The following is a 26,584-nucleotide window of genomic DNA, read 5'->3' on the forward strand; positions in this document are numbered from 1 at the left end:
TGGTCTGTGAGTACAAATATGATTATAATAAATATACCCAATAAATGGTTTATATACCATATAGGATGTATCAAAAGAAATAAAACTTTGAAAATGACTGCGCCCATTTAGACATTTAAAAATGTTTCCAAGTAGCCATTGTAGGCCATTATGTTGCTGGACTTCCTCCTTGTCACTGACCTTCAATGAAAGATTATTCAGAGCATAAAAGTGTCCCTATTTTAATGCTAATTTGTTTTCTGAATTAAAATTATCTTATCCTATTTGACTACTTATGTTACACTCTAAATTTGGCTGAATAAATTTTTTAAAAAGATGAACGTTTGTTACCATTGATTATATTCCAATAATAAGTCACAGACTGGTTCATAACTTACAACAGATTGTTTACCGGGGTTACAACTTCATGAAATCAGAAATTATACGTTTTTGTGTGTTAAACATATTATAAAGCCTGACGCCTGTTCATTTTTAGCAAATGTTTGTTGAATGATGGTTTGAGGCAGTAGTAGCCTCATCTCTTGAACTAAATTGTTAGTGCCTTTAGAAAAGTGGTACAATCTGAATCTTCTAAATGCTGCATATTGCCTTGATCTAAGTTTTGAAAACCAGACACAATCCTTATCATTGGGGCACTATCCTTGTTAGAATTTTTTATCTGTTGCTTTCTATTCATCTGCAATGTGTAAATATTAAATTAAAATTATTTTGGGCCGGGTATGGTGACTCATGCCTGTAATCCCAGCACTTTGGGAGGCCGAGGCGGGTGGATTACCTGAGATCAGGAGTTTGAAATCAGCCTGGCCAACATGGTGAAACCCTGTCTCTACTAAAAATACAAAAATTAGCCTGGCATGGTGGCACATGCCCATAATCCCAGCTGCTCGGGGGGCTGAGGCAGGAGGATTGCTGGAGCCCGGGAGACAGAGGTTGCAGAGAGCCGAGATCGTTCCACTGCACTCCAGCCTGGCCAACAGAGCAAGACTCTGTCTCAAAAAAAAAAAAATATTTTGACATCTATTAAGAAATTTGCAGCGAAGTTAAGCAGCAACAGTTTACGCCTTTGGGGAATTATTGAATATTATTATGCCTAGAAGGCTGTCCCTTCTTTTTCATTTTAAAGAACATTTTTCTCTGAGTTTATGCAAATTTGAGGAGGCTAATCCAAGTCATCTCTACAGATAGTTAGGCAAGACAAAATGTTTGATACTGCAAATTTTCTTTTGAAATGTATCAGTCACTTCCACTGTATAAATCATGTAATATGTCAGAGGTTTTTGTTTGGATGAACTAAAGCTAATTGCAGTAAAGATTTGAAGAATGATACTTATTCATCAAAAACAAACAAATATCTTATGTTTGAGTAATGCTGTACAGTTTAAAAAGTCATTTCACATCTTTTATTACCCTTGCTCCTCACAACAACAGGCAATGTATACCTACTACCATTCTAAGTGCATTATCTCTGGATTTTTGGCTTAATTAACAGTTATGAAAAGCCACTTAACTTCATTAGTGAACAGGTTAGTATGTATGACTAATTAAAAGGTGCCCATAATATTTTATACTAACATTAAACAAGTAAAAATGTGGCTATTGTTCAGGAGCTCCAAGTTGAATGAGATCTCAAAGATAACGTTTTCTTTATTACTGTTTCATGTTATTCTACCTGCAGGTGACATTTATGATAAATCTAAGACAAATATATATAAATATATATTTATATATTATATATTATATATATTATATATTTATATATAATATATTATATATTTATATATAATATATTATATATTTATATATTATATATTATATATATTATATATTTATATATAATATATTATATATTATATATATTATATATTTATATATAATATATTATATATTTATATATAATATATTATATATTTATATAATATATTATATATAAATATATAATATATAATATATAAATATATAATATATTCAATATAGACTATATTAAATATATAAAATATATTTAATATATAGATATTAAATATATAAGTATATATATACTTATATATATATATATATATATATTATACCTGCAGGTGACATTTATGATAAATCTAAGACAAATATATATAAATATATATTTATATATTATATATTATATATATTATATATTTATATATAATATATTATATATTTATATATAATATATTATATATTTATATAATATATAATATATAAATATATAATATATTCAATATAGACTATATTAAATATATAAAATATATTTAATATATAGATATTAAATATATAAGTATATTAAATATATAATTATATATAAATATATAATATAAATGTATTATATTAAATATATAATATTTAATATATAATTAATTTATATAATATATAAATATATTAAATATATAATATAGATATGTGTGGAGGATGAAAGCACTGATCAGCTGATTGGCCTTGAAGATACTCTCATTTTCTTTAATTTTCATGATTGCCTTCCTGTTAATAATGTGACAGACTCTTTTTTAGCCCTCCTGAGTTGAATATTTGGGCACACGTGGCAGTATAAGTGCAACTCATGATTGAATAAAGTCTTGTTTGGTTGATTGCTCAGTTATCTGAGAGTGAGATCTTGGCTCTCATTTGGCTAAAGCAGTAAATGTCTGAGCAGTGTCTGCTAATGTCGATCAGCAGGTCAGTTCACATCAACATTCAGCAAATTTGTTGATTGATTCATTTATTCTTAAAATATGTTGAAAGTTTCCTATGCATAGGACCCTGTTTAATATTTGTATGAGAATCTAATGGCTTTAGTGTAGATATCATTCTCAATGGGATTCGATAGCATTTCAGAAACTGTTGAGCATGGCAGAGTGATAAATTTTGCTTTTGTTTACATGACTAATTGTAAGGGTTTGGAAACACTCCTTTGATGTACTAAGAGCAGCTAATGAAGACAGTTAAATAAACAAACCATTATGATGAATCTAGGAGTTCCTATAGACATTCTGCTAATTTGCTTCTTGTCCCTTTCCCAAAGTTTTATGTATATCTTCCCAAGCATAACAACTATTTTACATTTCATGGAGAGCTAGTTTGTTTTTCTTCATAACCTAATGCTCTATTCACTCACTTAGAATGTCACTGCTCAAACTGGCTTTAGAGATCACCTACTAGCTAGCTAATGCTTTTTACCAATAAGGACACTGAAGCTCCTAGAAGTGAAGTGATAAGCCTTAGATCGCATTGCTAATTGGTGATGGAGCCAGTCTAGAATCCAGGTCTCCTAATTGTTTCCACTATACTATGATGCTTCCTTTAAAAAGCTAGATGCTGTATAAAATCTCTTGAAACTAGCTCTGTATTTCACCAATCAATACATACCAACTTGAGACTAGCAAACTTTTTTAGTATGTTCCGTAGTTGCTCTCACACTGTCATTTTGCCTAACAGCAGCTCATATCTACTTGGAGAAAGTATCAAGGATTTTCCTCTGATGAGTTTGGTGGCTGTTTAGTGCCTAGACTACATCATGTTTAATGGAAAAGTAGATTGAATTTCTGTCTCATTTTCAAGAAATGTGCTGTAAGAGCATGCCAAGCCCAACCCCTTGATAATCTTGTCTAACAGCGTTGGTGGTGTAATGAATTAGTCTTGCACGAGTCTGCTGCTTCTAGAGGGCTAAGCAGGGGATCAAATCCCCCCTTTGTAGTGAGACAAGCTGCCAGAGAAGTGATTGATATTGCAGACAGACTTCAAGGAAGAAATAAGCAGATAAGTGGGGTAATAAGTAGATAATACTACTACTTTGCACTTAGTGTCTTTTATCTGAGCATCTGAAGGCAGCTGTATGCTTAAACATCAAGGCCCCTTAGTGTAAGGAGACAACGGGGTCTTTCCTTTTATTCTGTGGTCCTCCTCCATAATCAATAAATCAGCGAAAATGTTTCCAAAGAAAGATCAGCGGTAAAGATTTGTTTTTGCCCTTTCTCTGTGAAGCTAAGTCACCAGGATGTGAAGCAATCGCTCTAAAAGTTATCTTGATCTTGATGCAATGTTTTGTATGCACTTTCTCCTACAATGTTTGGATCTGAAAAAAGAAACTTCTACTGTACCAAGTAAGGCATTTACTGTATTTTTAATCCCTTCCGATTGTGTCAGACTCATTCCTCTGAGTAATTCTCATTCTTGCATTTATTTTACTCCTCAAAAATTTCCCTTGTAAATCTTATTTTCGGTCAAAGTCCTTAGACAGTAAATCTTTCAGACAGCTTCAGGCCATTGTGGCTCCAAGAAACCATTGTGAAGTAAAGTCGTGTTTAATAAGGTGGATGGACCCTGTTAGAGATCTCTCTGAGTATGCTTCCATTAATTTTGTACACATCTTGTTAATTCACACAAAGAGAGTAAGTTGCCAAGCCAAAATTGTTTCCTTTTAGCAGACCATGACTCAAAATTCAGAAGCTGATTCCCAGGAGAGTTAAAGAACAATAGTGGCTGCCACATTATTTTTTTAGGTAACTTTGCTCTTTAACAGAGACTAGAATAATTTTCTAGTCATTAAATCACCAAATATAAATACCCAGTGACCTTACAAATATTGTTTAATCATCCTCTCCATCAATGGCTTTTTTTTTTCTAGTTTATGTCATGTGAGGGTATTTGCTAAATCATAGAAAACTTTGAGATCATGAAGGTCATCAGATCTAACCACCCATGCTGTCTGGCCTTTCATTCCATCATTATAATATGCAAGTGACTGGCTTATAGTTCCCTTAGGAGGTAAGAGAACACATATCCATGTATTGTGTCTTGTGTCTTTTTTTTTTTCTTTTTTTTTTGAGACAGAGTCTCACTCTGTCGCCCAGGCTGGAGTGCAGTGGCACGATCTTGGCTCACTGCAAGCTCCGCCTCCTGGGTTCATGCCATTCTCCTGCGTCAGCCTCCCAAGTAGCTGGGACTACAGGCGCCCGCCACCACGCCCAGCTAATTTTTTGTATTTTTAGTAGAGATGGGGTTTCACCGTGTTAGCCAGGATGGTCTCAATCTCCTGACCTCGTGATCCGCCCGCCTCGGCCTCCCAAAGTGCTGGGATTACAGGCATGAGCCACCACGCCCGGCCGTATTCTGTCTTTTGAAGATCAGAAAATATCGCTGAATATGAAACAAAAACAAAAACAAAAAAACCAAATTCTTAGCTTCATATTTATAGTTTGTCTAAAGAAAAAATTGCTTTCTTCCAACGAACTGCATTTCCTTTAGAACACAAATTTTATACTTGGAAGAACTATGTGTAGCGCCTTAGCAACCATCTTTCCTTGTGACCAAATACTTTTGTGAGCTGAGAAGTCTCAGGTTGAGATAAAGATAAAATGCGACAGGAATTGTATGTGTACCTGTGTTTGAAGGGGGCCTTGCAGTAAGTAGAACATAAAGATATATGCATCGCTGTTTTGGTCATCTCAATATAGTATTGACTACAATCTCATATTTTTCCCACTTTATAATTTATAAACATTTCATCTTATTTGACAACCCTTACAGTTACCTGTAAATGAGATGATGTAGGTGTTGTTATCCCTATTTAATAATTGTAAAACTAGAGTTTCCAATTTTCCCCACGGCTACCAACCTAGAAAGTATCAGAACCCAGACCTTTTGACGCCTGGCCAAGTATGAAGTGCTTTCAAATAGGGCATCAGATACAGCAAATCATCTGTTACTATGAAGTACTGTACAAAACGTTAGTACTGTTATTGAATATATTCTCAAGACTTAGGTACGCAGTTGGCCATTGAGGTACAAATCTTTTCCCATAGAAAGGAAATTGACAGCCGGGCATGGTGGCTCACGCCTGTAATCCCAGCACTTTGGGAGGCAGAGGCGGGCGGATCACGAGGTCAGGAGTTTGAGACCAGCAGCCTGGCCAACATAGTGAAACCTCATCTCTACTACAAATACAAAAAATTAGCCAGGCGTGGTGGCAGGCACCTGTAGTCCCAGCTCCTTGGGAGGCTGAGGCAGGAGAATCGCTGGAACCTGGGAGGCGGAGGTTGTGGTGAGCCAAGATCGTGCCACTGCACTCCAGCCTGGGCAACAAGAGTAAAACTCTGTCTCAAAAAAAAAAAAAAAAAAAAAAGAAGAAAGAAAAAAGAAGTTGACTTGTAAACTACATATAAAGAAGTCATTTGCTTTTACTGAGTCCACTGTGTTAACTTGTTTACAACTTCAAACTCATTCTGCCTCAAGTCAGTCTTATTTTCTTTTCCTCACCCCAAACCTAGAGGATTCTGCCTTCTTGCTGGGTTCTAGGTTCTACCCTTTCAGTATAAGATGAAAACCACCTTCCATACAGCTACCTAGATCGTAATATGCCATGTTTTCTCTCTCCTTGTTTTCACTTAGTTTTGTCTTTCTATTTGATTGCGGGTGCTCTTTGGATCAAGTTTTTTGTAAAGTACCTTCTAATATACTTGGGCAACTATTATACTTCTCTGAATATTGTAAGCATCTTTTTTTTTTTTTTGAGACGGAGTCTTGCTTTGTCGCCCAGGCTGGAGTGCAGTGGCGCGATCTCGGCTCACTGCTAGCTCCACCTCCCGGGTTCACGCCATTCTCCTGCCTCAGCCTCCCGAGTAGCTGGGACTACAGGCGCCCACTACCACGCCCGGCTAATTTTTTGTATTTTTAGTAGAGACGGGGTTTCACCGTGTTAGCCAGGATGGTCTCGATCTCCTGACCTCGTGATCCGCCCGCCTCGGCCTCCCAAAGTGCTGGGATTACAGGCGTAAGCCACCGCGCCCGGCCTGAATATTGTAAGCATCTTGCCCTCATTTCTTTTTACTGATATCTAACCTTCTATCTCTCTTTAATTCACACATTTTTAAGTATCTTTTTTAAGGCCCAAACATAGAAGTGAAAACTTTTCACAGAGAGAAACAGAGGTTACCTTTTACTATTACCTTAGTATGTTTATTGGAAACCTATAATAGTCACCAACACTTAACTGAATTTAAAGCAGAAATTGAGGCAGCTGAATGGGATGATTGAGATAAAGTTTTGGTACCCTTGAAATATAAGCCTTGGGCCACAAACAAAAATATACTTAGTTCTCATAGTTAAATGTAATGAGTAATGTAATTATTTCAAATATTGGATGCAATACTAAGAATGAGGAGAGAAGGAGAGCCACTTGACACCTACAAAAATAGTTGCAAATTTGGGAGGCTGAGACAGAAGGACTGCTTAGCCCAGGAGGTTCAGATTAGCCTAGGCAACATAGCAAGACCCTGTCTCTGTAATTTAACAAAATATAAAAAATAGTTGCAAAACATTGGGACACTTATTTTCAATCTTTGGATTTCATATTGTCTTTCTCTAAAATAAAAATGTGTGGTTATATGATTTCTAAAGTCTCTTGATGTAATATTCTTTAGTTTTATTTTTATCATTGCTTGCAATTACTGCTCATATTATCATTACAATAAGCCCGACATTCGTTTTCATCCCTTATCTTTGGAACACCATGTTTCCCTCCAGAGACGGAGACAGAGCGCTTCCTCCATTCTCTTCCTGTCTTGCTGGGGCCTAAGAAGAGAAAGGGGCACTATCTTTATGGGTGAATACATGTATAGCCCTAGGAAATAATGAAAAAAGGATTTAGGAGTGGATGCTTAACTGATTGCTTTCTATTAAAGGCTCACAATCCTACAGAAGAGTAGCAATGAAGAAATGGATCTTTATGTTTGAATTCCTAAATTTATCCTGAAACCAAAAGCCAGCCCCTGCTGGGTTAGAGTCCTCCAAAGCTAGGGATCTGTTAGGAGCACTGGTTTTGCCTTACAGACCTAAATGTAAATGTTAGTCTCAGATGGGCAGAGAGTTGAACTCTCTAATTAGCCCTGCAGGTCAGTCTTGAAAGAAACAAGAGTGTAGCATCCAGCAATTTAAAAAGGCATCCTGTGCAATTGTTTGCTGAGGGTCAGAGGGTAAATGCTGTTGTGACAGTTGGGTGGACTTGGCACACTTCTGTACGCAGGATAAGAGAGAGAAGAGAGGTTGATGTTGATCTTTGGTGATAGCAATAGCAGAAGACAGTTCCCAAAATTCTAGGGTCTTTTAAATGTCCTTTCAATTCACATGAAAGGCTTCCATTTGCAATCCAAGGAATTGAAATATCAAGTCATAGGAAATAAGAGGTGATCTAGCCTATACCTTTTCTTCAGGGAAGTTAAATCATAAACCTTTCTGGAAGCTTAAAGCTGAAGTATATTTCTCATATTTACTTCAAGTATGAGAAGGATACAGATAATTCAAGTCCACCACAGTCTTATTCCAACATGTCTTTCCTACTCTATCTTCCATCTCATGTCATTCCAGGCTCACCTAACTCACCCTGTTATTTTTTTATGTTTATTTTTATTTTATTTTGAGACAGAGTCTTGCTCTGTCATCTAGACTGGAGAGCAATGGCACGATCTCGGCTCACTCCAATCTCCGCCTCCCGGGTTCAAGCAATTTTCCTGCCTCAGCCTCCTGAGTAGCTGGGATTACAGGCACCCGCCACCATGCTCAGCTAATTTTTGTATTTTTAGTAGAGATGGGATTTCACCATGTTGGTCAGGCTGGTCCCAAACTCCTGACCTCAGGTAATCCACCCGCCTCTGTCTCCCAAAATGCTGGGATTACAGGTGTGAGCCACCATGCCTGGCCTCACCCTGTTGTTCTGAATGCATAATTTCATGTCTCTGTCTTTTGTCCTATGCTGTTTCTTAATTAGATTCCTAAATGTCGATTGCCTCTTCCTCTTCTATTTCCTTTTTACCTTAAGGATTCAACTCCTTATCTCTTCATGAAGAATTATTCACTCCTTTCTCTCTGTTCCCATAGAACTATGTCTGTAACTTTACACTTACTTAGTCTTCACTTTAGTTACTATTTCACATGTATTTCACCCGACTTTGTAAACATATTTTTTTTTTCTTTTAAGTGTATGTCTCCTATACTAGATGAGGAAGTCTTTGGACAGATGCTGAGTCTTCTTCTTCTTCTTCTTTTTTTTTTTTTTTTTTTTTTGAGTCAGAGTCTTACTCTGTCACCCAGGCTGGAGTACAGTGGCTGGATCTCAGCTCACTGCAACCTCCGCCTTCCGGGTTCAAGTGATTCTGGTGCGTCAGCCTCCTGAGTAGCTGGGATTACAGGCATGCGCCATCACATCTGGCTAATTTCTGTATTTCCAGTAGAGGCAGGGTTTCACCACGCTGGTGAACTCCAGCCATGGCTGGTCTCGAACTCCTGGCCTCAAGTGATCTGCCTGCCTTGGCCTCCCAAAGTGCTGGGATTACAGGCATGAGCCACTGCGCCTGGCCGAGTCTCATTCTTCCTTAGGTCTTATTGCAGGATAATGTACAATAAAGCATTCAGTTAGTGTTTGAAAGGAAATGTGTTTGTCTGCAGGTGTATGTGGGAGAAATAAAATGGCCTCTAACTGATGGTCTCTAACACACTTCTCGTATTAACATACACTAAATGGCTCTATAGTTTGATGTATCAATAAAATCAAATCAACTAATTTTTTAATCAGCTATTATTTACTTTAGCCTTCATTTTTTTTTGTCTTGATTCCCTGTAAGAGGATGAAAAACTCACATGTGACAATCTTTCCTATTATGTGAACCAGTAAACATTTTTGACCTTTTCCATTCTAGAGTCATAATGGAATCGAAAGTAGAACTTGTCTGATGGGTGAGGATTGTGCATGAGTTTTAATTTGCTTAAGTAGTCTTCTAGCTATTGATCATGACCAAGAACTTATTATTGTTGCTAAATAGGAATTGTAAGAATGTGGATATTTTGAGGAATGAGTTAGGAGAAAAGAAGCTGAATATATCTTTTAAAGAGATGCTTAGACTGAAGTATCAGTTCCCTTTTTTGTCCACAATCTTATAGATCTGGTCACACCACTTACGTTGTTATCAACTCGGCCCTTTAACTTTGTAGCTTAAATCCCTTACCCCATAGAGAAACTATCACAAAACCTCGTGAATCAAAGAAATACTTAAAGAAGAGAATGTAAGCAAATGATTAAGATCGGTATAATATTACCGTTTCATTCACTTAGCAACCGAGTTACAAATAATTCCTTAGCTTTATTTTTTATTTCGCTGAAGCCAGCTTTCCCATAGCTCGTGTGTGTGTGTGTCTTTATATGTCTTATAATGAAGCCTGACTTTGCTATGCATTTCTTTTTGTGATTTAAATACAACACTCATACTGAATCCGTTTGAAGAAATGATTTCATCATTATCAGGAGGCTACAGTCTATAGTTTCCCTTTACTTTTAAGCAACATATATATTAACACTAAAGTAGCTTTCAATCTTTGCTGGAAATTACCTATATTTTTAAAATGCATCACTCCTCGAGTATTTTTTAATCCCTTTGTGACATTATTACAAAACCGTCTAGTTCATGATCAATGCAGATAATGTTTTCTTACAAAATCAAACCAGCAGCCTCCATAGGCCAGAAGATCTGGCTTAACCACCCAGGTCACAGAGGCACACCTACTTGGTTGCACCACTTTTTAATCGACTTGTGAATCAGGCTTGGGAAGGTGGAGTTAAGTCAGTTCATTGTGTCTGTTAACAGTAGGAAGCTCGGAAGACCAACATGTAGGGAAAAAAGCTGCAAAGAGAATCCATGGGAGCCATTTGTGTCCACAGGACCTCTCAATTTCCCTTGCAGAGCATGCAAATAAAAAAGGTGATTTGCTCTGCTATGGAATTCCTGCACAATGTTCAGGCATGCGTGCAAGACAGTAATCTCTTCTGTGACAGAGTAACCTGTGTAGCACAGGGGAGCATGAAGTTTGGAGCCAGCAAACCTGAGTTCCAAGCTCCAGCCTTAAGTATAGTTTATTGTATGAACTTGAGTATGACATTTAACCCCTCTAGAGCCTCATTTCCTTATCTGAGATTCGAGGACAATAAGACGCTGCCAACTTCACAGACTTATTATATGGATCAAACCAGAACAGACATCTCCCAAGCAGAATGTGAATGCTTACTCTGCATACTTTCCAAGCTGCAGGAAATGTAGAACTAAATTGGGCATCGCCCTTGCTCTCAAGCTTCTATTTCAGTGTGGGATTCATGAAAACATGACTAAAAGGCAATAAGATCAGATCAACCGTAATATAGGTATCCCAAGAATTGAGTAAAATGTTAACGGAGAGAGCAACTGACTGCCTAGAAAAGACAAGAAATTACAAAAAAAGCAAGAAGACAAATCCTAGCAAGCACAAGCTAAGTACATAGAAGACACTCAACCAGTGTGGAGTAAAATGGAAGTAGCAGTTATGTGGGTGTTAAAGAATGTGTTTGAGTTTGCCTGTTGGAGATAACAGAGGAACTAGGGTCTACAGAGCTGCCACATTGTGAAATATAAGAGATGTATGCTTTGTAAGCTGCAATGCAGGATACATATCCTTAAGCTCTTATTACCCAGCCCCAAATCACTGTACCCTTCTTTGCCCACTAATAAGACTTTTCCAAAAGAAGTACTCAAGTTAGATCATCCTAGACAGAAATGTAGAATACTTTAAAGCTAGAACTGATCATTAGGTTCTTATCAAAATATTTTCTTGCACTCTTGAAGTTGGATTTGGTTTTTCACTTTGGAAAACAATTTCCTCCATAGATTACTTATAGGCCCCTATTTCCTAATTCTATGTACACTTAACTCTCTCCTGTACTCGGGGTCACTGGGACAAAAATGACACAAGGAAGGCACTTGTTTTTATGTCTTTATTATTGTTTTGGACCAAGATCTCCTACACCCCACACTTAGAGTGAGTGGAAATTGTTTTCAGAGACAGGTGCTTTTTCTCCCATGGCTTAGTGTCACAGAAGGAAGATGACACCAGCCTGGTGACATTTGTGCCTGGGAGAGCTGCCAGTCCATGCTGCTTCCCCAGTTTTAAGAAACACTATGGTTTGTCATACCTAAATTACTTCCACCTCTCTGCTGGCGGTGACAGTGATGTCAGTTATCCTGGGTCCAGCTAAGGTTTCAGTCTGTCTGTTTTCCTGATCATGTTGATTCTCTTCTTCTTAAAATGCAATTTTTCTCATTTTGTGTTTGTGGTGAGGGCTATTTTCTGCCAAAACAGACATTATCAAAGCAGTTGCATAGTGAGGGACGGGTGTCCTTTATAAGCGTAGAGAAAATCCGAGAACGTCAGGCCCAGAAAGGACTTTAGAAATCCCACAGGATTTGGCCAACTCTTTGTCATACTTGCAAGAGGCTGAGAAACAGACAGACTAGATAGCTATGTCAAGGCCTTGTAGCAAGTCACAGCATGAGAAAAGTGGAACTTTAAAAAATATAGATAGCTACAGATACCACATTTACATATACCATTTCTGTATGCTTACGATTTAAGGGTAATGTAATCCTGAACAGTGTAGCAGAGAGGATTAGTGAAAACGGGGTTCTTGGAGTGACTTATCCACCCTCGTGGTTCATGATGCAAAGGTGGTGTGCATACTGGATGGGAGATTCACAGGTGGGATTATCCACGGGTTCCTGATGTCACAAACCTGTGACTTCTCCTATTTTCTAAAACTGAACTGTGGCTACTAGCGGACACATATGCTATAACTAAAGGTGCAGACCGGCAGCAATTAAAACCAGAGACGGACGCTAGAACTCTCTAAGAGCAAAATGCAATCCCCGCCCCACCTGGAGTTCATCTAGGATTCCAAAGTAAACACACCTCCTTTCTATTTTGCCTAGGGATTTTTTTTTTTTTTTTCCTGGAAAGGGTGGAGAAGATTTACGTAAGAAAGCTGAGTTGCCTCAAAATACAGCCTCCAGAAAGAATGAGGCATCTCCTGCCCAACCTATTATTCCTGCTGAGGAGAGAGAAATTGAGGAACTAAAAGTGAAGCCTAAAATTGCCAGGGCTGAAATCTTGGTAGAAATCAACTAGTCTATAAAATTAGCTGCCTCACTGGCCCTTTAGGGTGGAAATACCACAAGGAGCAGACATCTGATGTAAAGTTGAGAGGGAAGTTGTCTGTCTTCATCAATAGTAAATCAAATCTAGGTTAAATAGACAAATGCCATCTCCAAGGAGAGTAGGATCACAATTATATAGGATGCCGAATATATAATGACACTAAATCCAATTAACAGGTTGAAAACCTGAGGCATGGGCAGGGGAAGTGTCTTGCTTCAAGTAATGTAATGAATTTACTGGCAGATGCAGAACTTAACCCAAAATTCATGACTCTTAGAACAGTGCCCTTTCATGCATGATCCTGAAATGCAAGAGGGGTTTCGTTTTTATGGTTTCAAGGTAGAATGAATTATGAAAATCTGGGCTTGTATTATAATACATCCCAGTGTGGAATCAGAAGGAAAAGCGAAGTGTTATGCAGTGAACTTGAGTGAATATTTATTCATTTATCCATTCAGCAAAAGAGACTATCTCAAAATCAAAGAGGTGAAACCCAAAGCCCAGGTTTCCTGATGTTGATTCCAGAGTTCTTTCCACTATTCCTTGCTGGCAGTTGACTGCGTCTATGACCATTTGCCATGGTGGCAGCTGTATGGAGGATATGGCAGTAAGTAGGGGGGCCAGGGACTGGAATATATAGTTTTAATCCGGCTATTCAAACATAAGACAATCCAGTGCTTTAAAAAATAAGAATTTATAGGAGATATTTAGTAGCCATCTTCAGAAATACACATATTGATAAATACAACAATAAAAGATACTGAAATTTATTTGGGATCTATCATAAACTAAATAGTGCCATAGGGCTGATTAGGGAAGTTAAATATAATAATGTAAGGTGATATTTTACCTTTTAGACATGAAAGTTCAAAGAAACTAAACACATCACTATTCAAACACAATTTAGTTTGATTTAAGACCTTCTCTTTCCAAAGTAGATCAGTCAATGGGAGTACAGATGAGTATGTTTATTTTAATGAATAATGTATAATAGCAATAGGAGGAACTTAATTTTGTTGATGAGTTTTTACTCTAAGAAATTTTAAAAAATATTTTAAATAATAGTAGCTGCTAGTGCTTGTACTAGTGTTGTAGTAAGGTGAGATCTGTAATGCATTGTTGGCCAAAACATAAACGGGTATACTGTTTGGAAATTAATGTATCTATCAGGCTTTAAAATATTTTTGTCTTTTAATTGAATAATTTGCTTATGATAGTGTATTTTAATAAATAGTGTAATAATTTTTGCTTTATGATTATAGTGGTAAAGAAAAATCGAAGCAAATTGAATTCTCAACTAATTGGAAAGAGCTAAATTAATAACTATGTAGCAATTTAATTTTTTTAATTTTAAAATTTAACATAATGCATTCAGTGAACTGAGAATGTACTCATTTTAGCAGATTAATTTCAAAAAGTAGGTATATGCATCTGTATACACGGATACATATGTACATACTTAACAAAATATATCTTTGGTATTTAGTATGTGTACACCTGGTAAAACACATACTTGTGTGTAATATGTATCTCTGGAAGAGAATAAACCAAAATGCTAATGGTGTCTATGTGTAGTTTCTAGGATAAATGACTGCAATTTATTCCATACGTTGTGTATTTTCTATATTTTCAACAACATATTTGTAATCTAAACAAATACATGTATTTTTAAAAATCCTAAAGAAGTGAGTTTTATATAATAAAATAATTAGAGTTTTTATTTTAATGTATATAATACTAAAAAGGAAAGCAATTTGGAAATATTTGATGAATATGTTAAAGGTTTAAACCTTTATTAATGACGACACTACTCCCTCAGCAGCGCAGGGATTGGGAATAAGGCAAAATATATTAATAGATCATTTAAAGGAGAAAGGCAGAGGGCTAATGAACATATTGAAACACATGTAATATCACTAGCAGTAAAGGGAATTAATATCAAAATGAAATATTTTTTTCATTTATAAAGTTGGAAAAGATAATCCTCTCAGTGCTGTAGTAGTTAGCCTCATTCAAATGTAATTTGGTGCAGTCTTTTTGGAAAATAACTTGATATTATACCCATGAAGTGACTTAGGTCCATAACATTTGACCCAGTACTTTTAGTTGTAGGAGTACTTAACAGGGGAAAATACTCAAAATATTATGATAACTAAAAAAAAAAAATTATATTGCATATGATCTCAATCTTGTTTACATACATAAACACGGGAGGAAGACCATAGAAACTTTTAATGTAATTCTGAGAGTTGCGCTTATAGTTGACTTTCATTTTTTATTTGTATTTTACTATTTTCTTCTACATTTCACACTATTTTTGTAATCTAAAATTTTTAAATCCATAATACAAAACAATATGAGGAGAGATTATCTTATCTCTGTACATTTGTATATCTATTTACTTGAACTGTAAGTAAGGCACTATCTAAATCCAGGTAAGTGGTAAAATACTGTTATTATAATCATAGCATGGGCTATATGGTAAATGAACTGTAGGACATACATGACATTGAAGAAGGATAAATACAGGAGTAGGGGGAAAAGTAAATATTAAGATGTAGTTTAACAATGAAGCAGTGTTTGTAGATTCCAGTCTGAAAATACACAGATTCGGATCTCAATTCCAATGTTTAATATCTATCTGCATTTCAGTGTCTTCATCTGTACAATAACAATGAACATAGTATCTAAGGCATAATTTTGTGAGTATTAAATGAGTTTGTTATATGTAAAGTGCTTTGAGTACCTTAACCATAAAAAGTGCAGAATCTAAATTCTGTCTACCATTTTATCTTTTACTTGAACATGTATACAAATAAAAAATTAAATCTAGAATACAACTGTAAGATTTACGACAGAACTCGTCTCCCTTTCTATGCCTATGAGACTTACCCATTTTTCAGAACTTAGCTGGTCACCCTAAAATGGGTGAGATCTAATATCTTGCTTTGGAACTTAGCCTCAGACTAAAAATTGATTTGTTGAACTAATTCAGTGGCCTTCAGTAGCTTCCTCAAATGCTAATTCTTATCACCTATCTGAGGCAGGAGAGGAAGGTAAACACTTAATTCATGCAATATTAGAACTTTAAAAGTTACTCAGTGTGTTCTGTTGATCATCCTTCAAATTAATGGTAGCTGATACCAAAAAGATCTCATTGGTTTTGTTCTGCAGCAGCCTGGAAAGCCCCAACATTTCTTAGCTTTCACACATGTTCTAAAAACCCCAACCTTTTTTGACTATTACAGGTTTTTCATGCTGACAACTGTCCCTTTTCACAAATAATTATCAAGGGCTTGAGATACGGAGCTTGAATTGAAAGCAATATTTTTTCTCTCTTCTATTTTAATTAGATACTATACTTTGATTTTTACAAGATGAAGAGGCATCTCTCTGTAAAATCTCTCTGTAAAAAGGCATCTCTCTGTGTCTGTCTCGTAATAAATGCTTTGGGTAAATACTCTTCTAATTCTAGTTCTTTCTTATAGAATTATAGAACTGTTTAATTGAGCTAATACTCACCGAGCTTTTGGAGTACTAAATGTGACATGATGAACATAAATGTATTCTGACTTCAAAAATTTCACAATCTTGTTGAGGAGAGAGTTAAGTATACAACTTTTTGCATTGAAAGATAGAATTTTATTACTGTTTTTATTTATATTCATATAAAATAAGAGAAGGTTTAACTTCAACTAGGGTTTAGAGAAATTCTTACATCGGTAGGGTTTAAAGAATCTAAAAGTATATGAATATATCGGGAAAGCAAATGAAGGCATTCTAAACTGAGGGACCGGATTGAACAGAAGGACAAAAATAGCCAGCTGGGGTCCACATTTGCTAAGCAAAGTGGATTATAAGGAAAGTGAAGCTGAAATGGTAGTTTGGGGCCAGATTTTAAAGGGCCTTGAATGCCATTCTAAGTAATTTATCTGGTCCTGTTGGCACTGGGACACCCTGAGGAGTGACACGATCAGAGTTGCACTTTAGGAAAGATGAAGTTATATAGTGAGGGAGCTCTAGCAGGGAGGAAAGAAAGTGGAGACATTGCTGTATGTTCCTTTTTTGCCCTCATTCAGCATTCAGGTAGATTTGTTATTAAAACATAGAAGGATTGATTGTCAGCCCCTGTACCTGCTAGTTCTGTATTCATGGAATCAAACAACCATGGATCATAAATATTCAGGAAAAAAATAAAAAATAAAAATACAACAAACCAAAAAAATCCAGTATAACTATTTAACTTTTTCACATAGGGATGTCAAATGGAGCCATTGACATCAGTATTTTATGAAAATGGCATTTCAAATCTGAGAAAAATATATATTATTCAATAAATAATAAAGATCAGTTTTCGATTGATGAGAGTGGATTTTCCTTTGTTTTTCATACCGACATACATTCTGGAAAGTTAAAAGACTTGCATGTGAAAACATTAAAAAATCCTAATATTGTAATATGGTTGCAAAATTTTACATTGGGCTGGGAAAGGCCTTTCACGCTGTGTCTGAAACACAGTAAGTCATAAAACAAAAAAGGATAAGTTGACTATGGAAAAATTAGAATTTTCCTACACCAAAAAGCAAACCATAATACTGTATGCAAATCTGAAAGACCAGACATACCTAAACACACACACAGACACACACAGACACACACACACACACACATGCATGCACAAATACATATACAAACACAAACACAGGAAAATATAGCACTTATAATAAAAAGTTGGATGTTAAAAAAGGATAGTCAACAAAATGTTAGCATTTTGTTATTTCTGGAAAGCATATGCTTCGATCTGACATCTTGGACTTCTATTCCCAAAGCTATGGCTTTACAGCACCGGCATTTTTACCCAGGGGGCAGGGGTGACCCCTAATTCAGAGATCATGGAGCTTTACGAAGTCTGAGGAAATGACTGAGAAAAGGCAAGAGCTCTAAATAGAGTTGTTCTAACTACTGAGGACTTGGGACATTGACTTAAAATCCTTGCATTTCTTTCTTTATCTGAAAAATGTAGATAATAATACTAACTTACACCACTAGGTGGTTAGGAAAATTAATGCATGTTACTAAACATTTAGTATATTTGAGATCCACGTATAAGCATTGTTGTTGAGTGAGTGCAGAGAATTGTTACCTCTTTGTAACCTGCTTAAATCAATGCATGATATTTACATCAGCTACTCACTAATTCTGAAACCAAACATTATCAGGTATACTTTAATTAGCTCTTTTATGGAAATGTTTGTGCTGAGTTCAAATCTACATGAACTATTAGCTAATTTTCCATTGTGAGGATACCTTAAAGCAAAAAATATGGATTTTCCACCAATATGTTGTTCCTTTTCCTTTATGTCATTTAAGTATCTTAAGTAGCTGTGCAACTTGACTACTTCACTTGTACAATATGAAGATGAGCAAACTGGGGGACAAATAAATATCCACGTAAAATAAAAGGAATATCCTCTAAATCACTTCTCTGATTCTGGACAAAAACGGGCTCTTATCTTTGTAATTGTCTTTAGAAATAATTTAGCTCTGCCCTCATTTCACAAATGAGGAATCTGAATCCAGAGTGGTTAAGTAACTTGCCCCAAGGGCACGGAGCTCCTGTCTCCTAACTCCCAGTCCAGTGCTCTTTTCTTCCAAAATACTCAAAGTTCTCAAGTAGCCGTGGTGGATATATTGTCTGAGATTTTGTCCAGAATCTTTGTAGATACGTTAGACAGAGACCGTATTTGGATTCATGCTGATAGCTGAGGTGGCACATGGAAGGAATCTGACTTTTTCATCTTTCAAATCGTGCTGGGAATCTTTTGACTTCGTGAAAGGTGAAGTTTGTTTACATTTTTAGTGGATATCAATACTTGGGACCCTGAGCCTTAGATTTGGGTGTTCAAATGGCTACATGATCCCATTAGTGTAAAAAACAATTTAATAATGACTTCGGTAGGCAGTTGTGCTAACAGCATTTCCTCTAGATCATTGATTCCCAAGCGTGACTCATCCAGAACCGCCTAGCAGGCTGTATAAAATCCAGTTGTTGGGGCTGTAACCCTGCAGAGTCTGATTCAGGAGGTCTGGGGCCACGTCCAGAAGTCTGTTTTTAAAAAGCACCCTGGATGATTTTCAGGATCATCCAAGTTTTTGGGCCACAGGAATTATGCATACCTTTAAGGAAGTAATCATCTGCTTTCTACTGTTGACTCTTAAGCTGTCAGTAGGTGTAGAATTTAGACACATTGTACAAAAAATTATACTGTATTTTGTAAGTAGGTTTTTTTTTTTTGCCTTCTAGGCAGTGCTCATTTGATTAATTATAGGTAGAAGGAGAGATCATTTTTCCCAATATATGTGTGAAGAAATGAATGTTTTGTCTGATATAAATTTGTAGTGTTACAGAGTACTGTCATATTCTTGCATACTCAAGATCAAATTATATTATGGGAGTTTTTTGGTTTTTGTGTATAAAAGAAGGAAGCATTATTACCAGTAACCTATGGGTCTTATATATCAGCCAATGACCACGTCATCCTTTAAGTGCATAAATTTTATGGATGCAAAAGTAGAAGTAAAGGGGAGGCAAATCCGAAGTCGTGAACGTATTTGCAAACTTTGTTTCTGAAATGTGTGTTCTAATCTCTTCTGGCTTCCAATTCTCTTCTAAACTTTGTCTTCTAAATTTTAGAAGAAATCCCAATTTTCACTTATACTTATCTTGGCCACTTACAATCTTTCAAGCAAAATAGAGGAAATTGGGTCCCTGAGTGGAGGGTGGGGGCGTAGGATGATGTCAAGAAATAAATCTAACTGAATTACAAATACTCAGCAGTAAAGAGAGTATTTTAATGAATCAGATGATAACCATCAGGGTGCATTTCATCTCCACTAAATCTTCGTACCAAGGCCAGATTCTACATGAAGGTTGGTACGTATTTATGTAAATGTATTTTTAAAACAAAAGCCAATTGATATCTTATGCTTTAATACTTATTCCACTAATCATTTACATAGATGCATCACGTGCAGTAATCATTTTTATTACCTATTCACAAGCAAAAATATTAGTATAAACTGGGTACAATAAAATAGAGAAAAGAAATATTCAAATAGATAAGCATTTTGTTAAAAAAAAAAAAAGAAGAAGAAAGAAAGGACACATTTATCAGGATTCCTATTTCCCGTACATAATATGGATGTTTGTTTGTTTTTGTAAGTTAACGGGACCGGTGGTTTAACTTGTTATTGAAACATGCTCTAAAAAATCAGGTAGCTTATTTTGTAATTGCTTGTTATGAAACCACTGGCATTTCTCTGGGGAAAATAAGTTAAAAACTCTTTAGCTATCAGGCAGTGGGTTTTAATTTTTTATGTTGGTTAAATGTAACAGTGGATTTGAGTACTCTCTCCTAATTTCTAACTTTGTGTAATCATTCTTGAAACCCCAAATCTAGATTTAAAAAAAGAAGCCTTCTAAAAGTTTTCCTGAAGTTTACTTTTCAGTTACAAAGAGTAAAATAACTTTCTGAAATGCCTTCTGTAAATCGAGGTGGTGGTGCGGTTTGTTTGGGGAGATTTGTTTTGTTTTTAAAAGAGAGTGCACTTTCTTATGAAAGAGACAGGGAAAGTTTTACCTGTCTGTCTCCTGGGTTTGTTTTTTTTTTTCTTTCTTTCTTTTTCTTTTAAAGATTGGTGATAAGGAATTCTAACTACTTAATGAGATGGGAGAGGCCTCACTCCATTGGAGTGGAGGAGTCCAGGTGGAAGTTGATGGATTGGACAGGTAAAGAGAAGAGTCCCGCCTCCTCATGCCTATAGTTGGGTATATATTAGGAAACCTTAAATTATGTACAGAGAGAGAAAGAGAGAGAGGGACTTGAGTTCTGTTATCTTCTTAGTAGATTCATATTGTAAGGGTCTCAGAGGGGGTGGGGGGGTTGGCAAAATCCTGGAGCCAGAAGAAAGGACAGCAGCATTGATCAATCTTACAGCTAACATGTTGTACCTGGAAAACAATGCCCAGACTCAATTTAGTGAGGTAAGGATTTTAGATTTTAGCACTCCATTTAGAGATGCTTTTTAATTTTTATTTTTTTTAAAAAAACTTACGTATTTGCGGTTCTCGGTCACCCAATGTAATGTTTTGCAAATTGTATATAGGAATCTCCTTTTCTTGGTTAATGTTTTCTGTGGTGGCTGTAAGATTTTTTTTTTTTTATTAAGTAGGAGATGAAACAGTAGGAGAAGATGAAAAAGAAAATCTGGGTGACATTATGTATTTGAAAAAATAATATTCAGGAGTTTATAAAATCACTTTTTAGAAAAACAGACTCAGAGAGCAGATCACACTCTGCTAGATACATTGCAATGAATCCTCTGATGGGTATTCATGTACCAGTAAGAAAAATTAGTTGCCTGTGTCTTAACTTCTTAGCATAGTTCTATTTCCAGACTTCATCCTAAAAGCAAATGAAGCTTTTTTCAAAATAATCAGGTGAGATTTTTTAAAGCCATCTTCGTTTTTAAGTCTGTCAATCCAGAGACCCACCTAAATCCAGAAGGGGCTGTGATAACGTTTCTGTCGTCTGGAGGGTGACTTGTACTTTCACGTGTGATGACAAAGTTATTTTGGAGGGATGCATTGTTAAATATTTATACATGCATACATGTAAATGTGTATTATAGCATACAGGATTTTATTTAAGGAACTGATTATTTGCATTTCTGATCTCTTCTCAGCAAGTTTGTCTTAGGTATTTAAACCTGTGCAAAGGGATAAAAAAAAAATCCTGAAGAGACTGTAAGGCTTTGGGAAGTTTCCTAAGTTTGAGGGAGGTCTAACAACAATATTAGTTTACATTCCTCAGAATGGGGCAGCTGTGTTGACACTAATCAGATTGGGTTGTGGTGGGGAGTGTTGTGGAGAGAGAGAGTTCGGTATTTCAGATAAAAATGCTTGCAGGTGAGTGCTTGGAAAAGTGGACTAGAGTACTCAAATTGAGCTCCTTAAAAATCACAACAAAATGCATAGTATTCCGGTGCAGACCGCAAGAGGAAGAGTGGAGCAGAGGGCTGCAAAGCAGGGCCTGTGCTATCGTATTGACCACGCTATTGTCTAGACTCCTGAACTGTGTAAATACAACAGGGGAAATATCGAGTTATCTAAAGAAGGAAAAGGAAGTGCCTATTTTTCTTTAAAACATTCAAGCAGGCTTGCTTGTCCTCAGTAGAGAAACTTGAGTTTCTTGTTTTGCAGTTATATTGAAAGTTAGCTTAAAATGTTACCAATTTGTTTTTAAATAGGATTAGCTTTTAAGATCTTCTTGATTCTATTGGATCCAATTTTGTCCAGTTTTAATCATTCAGAAAATGATCTGTCCATCATGTCCTACCTGAGTTTGTTTGTTTTTATTCATGAACTATTTCACACACAGTATTTATAAGCCGCCTAGGATCTTGTAAGTCAAATGGGAGAAGCAAGTCTGTTCATTGATATCTCTAAGTGAAGCACAAGGTTGATGTAAGGTGGCAAGAAATGATTATTTTTAGGTTAAATATAATGTCGTGAAAGAAAGCAATTGCATTAATGTTGTGATTAGAGGATATGTGTATAAATTGTTTCCTTTTATGGAGGCAAAAGAGTCATATTGTATGTGAGAATATGGCATGCTTATGAAAGAAAATAGTTTTATACACAGGTTTTAGTTTTTCAAAACTCTAGGTAAATATGTAATCAAGAGCTACAAAAGGCATCCCTTGTCTGTTTTCTATTGGAATGCTGCTAAGGTCGACAAAAAATATCTGTAAAAAACATGGCTGCACTTCCCTACCTTTCTATGTCTTTTTGCATGTTGCCTGCATGACTTTCATATCCTTCCACCAGTGCATGTATTAGGTTATAATTTCATGGCTTGACTTCCATTCTATTATGTACGAACAACTTTCTTTCTGTACAGGATTATGCTTTCATATCTAGTCCTCTGTTAAAATTCAGTGCTACATCTGAGTATATGAAATGCCTGGCACCACATGGCTCTGAGAATCATGAATTTAATATAAAAGTTATAATGTGTAGGGATTTATGTTTATTAGTAACTGTCAATACAGAAAAAGCAATCTACTATTATCACACAAGAATTGTTAAACATTGGGTAGATTAAAAATGAAAAAGGCATAAAACTCCCTGTAAGAGTGAAAATTATTTAAAAACTGTAATCCATTCTTTGACTTCAAATAAATTTATAGTTTAATTTGCTAGCAATTTCTTTGAGTTGATAACTCAAAAACTATATAAGAACACTGTTCCTTCTCTATTCCTTTTTCCACAACTTTTGAATTCTTCCCCAACCCTTAGCAGATCTGGATTTGGGGGAGCTGCTAATTAACAGGAAATGGTCCGGAAGGGAGGAGAACATGAGCAGGATATAACAGGCAAGACTGAAGGCTCTACCCTTGGGTACAGCGGAGAGGCCACAAGCAAGCTCCACTCCCCAGTGCCGGACTAGGAAAGACAGAGCCTCTGGGAATGGTCTCAGACTTGGAGATAGAGAGGGTCAAAAGAAAGGAACTTCTTCACAGATTTAACTTCAACTTTCTGGCAAAACAAAACAAAACTGGGCTGTGTGTGTGGTGTAAGTGTGTATATGTGTGAGTGGGGAGGATCCCAAACTCCTTCTTAGAGATATTTACTAAAATTCCTCATCCGGGGTTTTAGATGATGAAGGAAAGACACTTTGGTAAATGGGTTACAGTATTTTCGAACTAAATGGGAAATCAAGGTTCACATATGGAAACACCTCATTTTACAAATCAGGGTTAATGATTTTTCTTTCTGTAGTTGAGAGAGCTATATGTATATGATCGTGTTCCCTTTACTCAACCACTTTCTTTTTAATACCAAGGAGAGATGGGATGATTCATAGTAGATGCTCCAAAACAGTTTCCATGAAGAACTGTTGTACAAAGCCAGTTGAATGCAAGAAAAAAAGTGTGGAGACAGCAGTGTAAACTCCCTGTAGCCCAGGTCATTCTCACTTCATTGACTTCTTTGTCTGCTTGGTCTAGGGAAACAAATCTGTCCTGTCCTAGTACTGTTTCTACTGACTCAACCATTTAAAACATATGGGTGTGAGTTTTCTATTGATAGTTAATAAATGTATTAAGCTGTCCCATGTTGTACTTCTGAGCTATTTAGCATCATAGGAAAAAGCACAGTGGGTGAGAAGCAGAAGCTGCAGGTTTAATTAGTGTCAGCCAGGTCGTATTCCTCACTCCATGCTGTGGCCATAGATTGCACTACTTGTTTTACAGTTGGTTGTCCTTGAGCCCGGAGGGAACTAGGAGAAAGACATCTTAGATCACAGATCACAGATCATACCTTCCTTCACTACTACTGGAAAAAAAAAGATTTTGAGACAATAAATCACTTATCCTTTACCTCGATAAGGAAAACCATGTTTGGTTTGTTTTGCTTTTTAGAAGAGCAGTGATTCTCAACAGGATGTCACACGTACAGCAGAAAGCATCAATGGATGTCTACATTTCCTAGAGCAACCAAAAAAATATTGGTTTCTTTTTCATTATACGTACATTTTCTGAATGCAAAGTTGCTAAAACATTCCTCAATGACTATGGACAGAATTTAGATTCTGCGTTCTGCTTATAAAGGGAGTATATATCTAATGTCATGAGATTTTAAAAAGGGATTTGGATCAAACAGTTGAGAAATATGTTACCACAAATACACCCTAGTTTTCTTTGATGTGCATATGATTGCTTTGGGTGGAATCTGAGCTGGTAGAACAGAGGGGCACAGGTAAAAATCCTTCCTTCCTAGTATAACTTTTTTCTCCCCTTGAATATTTTTAAATTTCTAATTGTTTTATGTCAACAAATAGAATGAATACAGATAACAAAAAGATACTTCTGTGAAAAACAACTTGATGATTTCCATAATTTATAAGTTTTACTATTTTGAAGATAAAAAATTGTTAAACCCAAGTGGGCGCTCAATTTTCTTTAGATGTATGTTGAGGAAAATGTCAGATGACTAATATAGCATTATTGTCCAGTGCCAATTTAGTGGAACCTACAAATGGTATCCAATAGAGTACTACATTTTGGGTCTGGAAGGGAATGGATTCAAGTGTCAAGGTGAAACATTTGATTCAAAAGTTAAGTTTTAAATCTTATTCCCAATCTTAAGGACACAATTTGTGGGCCCCAGAAAATAGTGAAATGTGGCTTATTAATGGGCCGCCTCTCTAAACATTTTATAATTTTTACTTATACTTTTTGATTAAGTTCTACGTTGTCAATATTCATGAAAAGTAGTATTGAGAAAGAGAAACAGGTTAGAGGAAGAACTGACTGACTCTTGAAAAAATGTTTACTGAGCATCAATTATATGTAAAATGGTATATAGGATCTAAAAATGATTAAGAAACAATTCCTACACTAAGAAGTTTATAGTTCTTTGGGGGAATGAGCTAAGTATGCATGCAATTATAATACAGGAGAGATTTTAAGTGTGTGAGCAAGATAATATAAAGCATCAAAGGGAAAGAGAGTCCATGATGTAGGAAGATCAAGAAAGTCTATATGCATATGTAACATGAAGCTGCACTTGGAAGGACAGATGGAAATTTCCAAGTTCTAGAAATATAAGAAGGAATGAGGATTTTAGGTGAAGAAATAAGCATCAGTAAAGGGAAGGGGGGTGAGGAGTGAATGCTGGTACACTCAGAAGCATCAAATAGTTCAAATGCAATTGAAATTATGAGACGATCAGGAAATAAAGTTGGAAATGCAAGATAGAGTGGCTCAGAGATGACCATAACACTGAGAGGAGAGTACATTTATCATAGTGACAATGAAAAGCCATGGAAGGATTTCGAACAGAAGAATGGTGTAATTGTGTAATTGGAGCTCTACTAGAGAACACAGGGAGAATAAATGGCTTTGCTTGAGATCGCCTAGAAGTATGAAAATTGCATTTCTCTGCATTGCACATTGGCTGCCTGTTTTGCAGAAATACCTATCACTTCTCTTGGACCTTTGGAAGGATACGAATGGATTGTTTCTAAAGTCTCATACAACCTGTGTATTTTCTGCCCAGTGCTCTTTTTAATAGCTGTGGTCCCTGCCATAGACAAATTGGGAACTACTGGTCTTGGTTTGTCTTTATTTATGCCTGCTATTCTAGCATAATTACTAATAGCACACCTTTTCACTTTCAAAACTGTCCCATTTAGAAGATAAATTATATAGTCACTCTGTAAAGACCCCATTCTTTATTTCATTCTCTTCCACACACTAACACTCCACCCCAAAATGAAAAAGTAGTGTAAATTTGGCTGTAAGCCAGATACAATGATTTTGAAGTACCAGCCACAAATCATTGTGATTATTTCCCCCACTAAAGGAAACACTTCCTTCCAACCCAACAGTTACTGAAAACTTATAATAGTCACTGTTATATGCACTGTGAGGAAAGAAGAAATTAGTAATTCACAGCTTCTAGCCTCCGTGAATTCATAATCTGAGGGAGTATATGAGGGGTTCATAA

The 26,584-nt window shown here is 36.0% G+C and overlaps 1 protein-coding gene across 7 annotated transcripts in view; it reads left to right on the forward strand.

Annotated features, from left to right (window-relative positions):
• TP63 (tumor protein p63) overlaps positions 1-26,584 on the forward strand; it is a 266,584-nt gene that overhangs the window by 138,710 nt on the left and 101,290 nt on the right. For 3 of the 7 annotated variants that reach the window (XM_004038197.5, XM_055381177.2, XM_004038202.5), the window contains exon 1: positions 20,869-21,055. The exons of the other annotated variants lie outside the window; for them this stretch is intronic. In XM_004038197.5, coding sequence (XP_004038245.1) covers positions 21,014-21,055 — 42 coding nt within the window. In that variant the 5' untranslated portion in view covers positions 20,869-21,013. Of the gene's footprint in view, positions 1-20,868; positions 21,056-26,584 lie in introns of those variants that run through there. 7 annotated transcript variants of the gene reach the window in all.

Source organism: Gorilla gorilla, chromosome 2 (genome assembly GCF_029281585.2).
Source record: "Gorilla gorilla gorilla isolate KB3781 chromosome 2, NHGRI_mGorGor1-v2.1_pri, whole genome shotgun sequence".
Taxonomy (NCBI): Eukaryota; Metazoa; Chordata; class Mammalia; order Primates; family Hominidae; genus Gorilla; species Gorilla gorilla.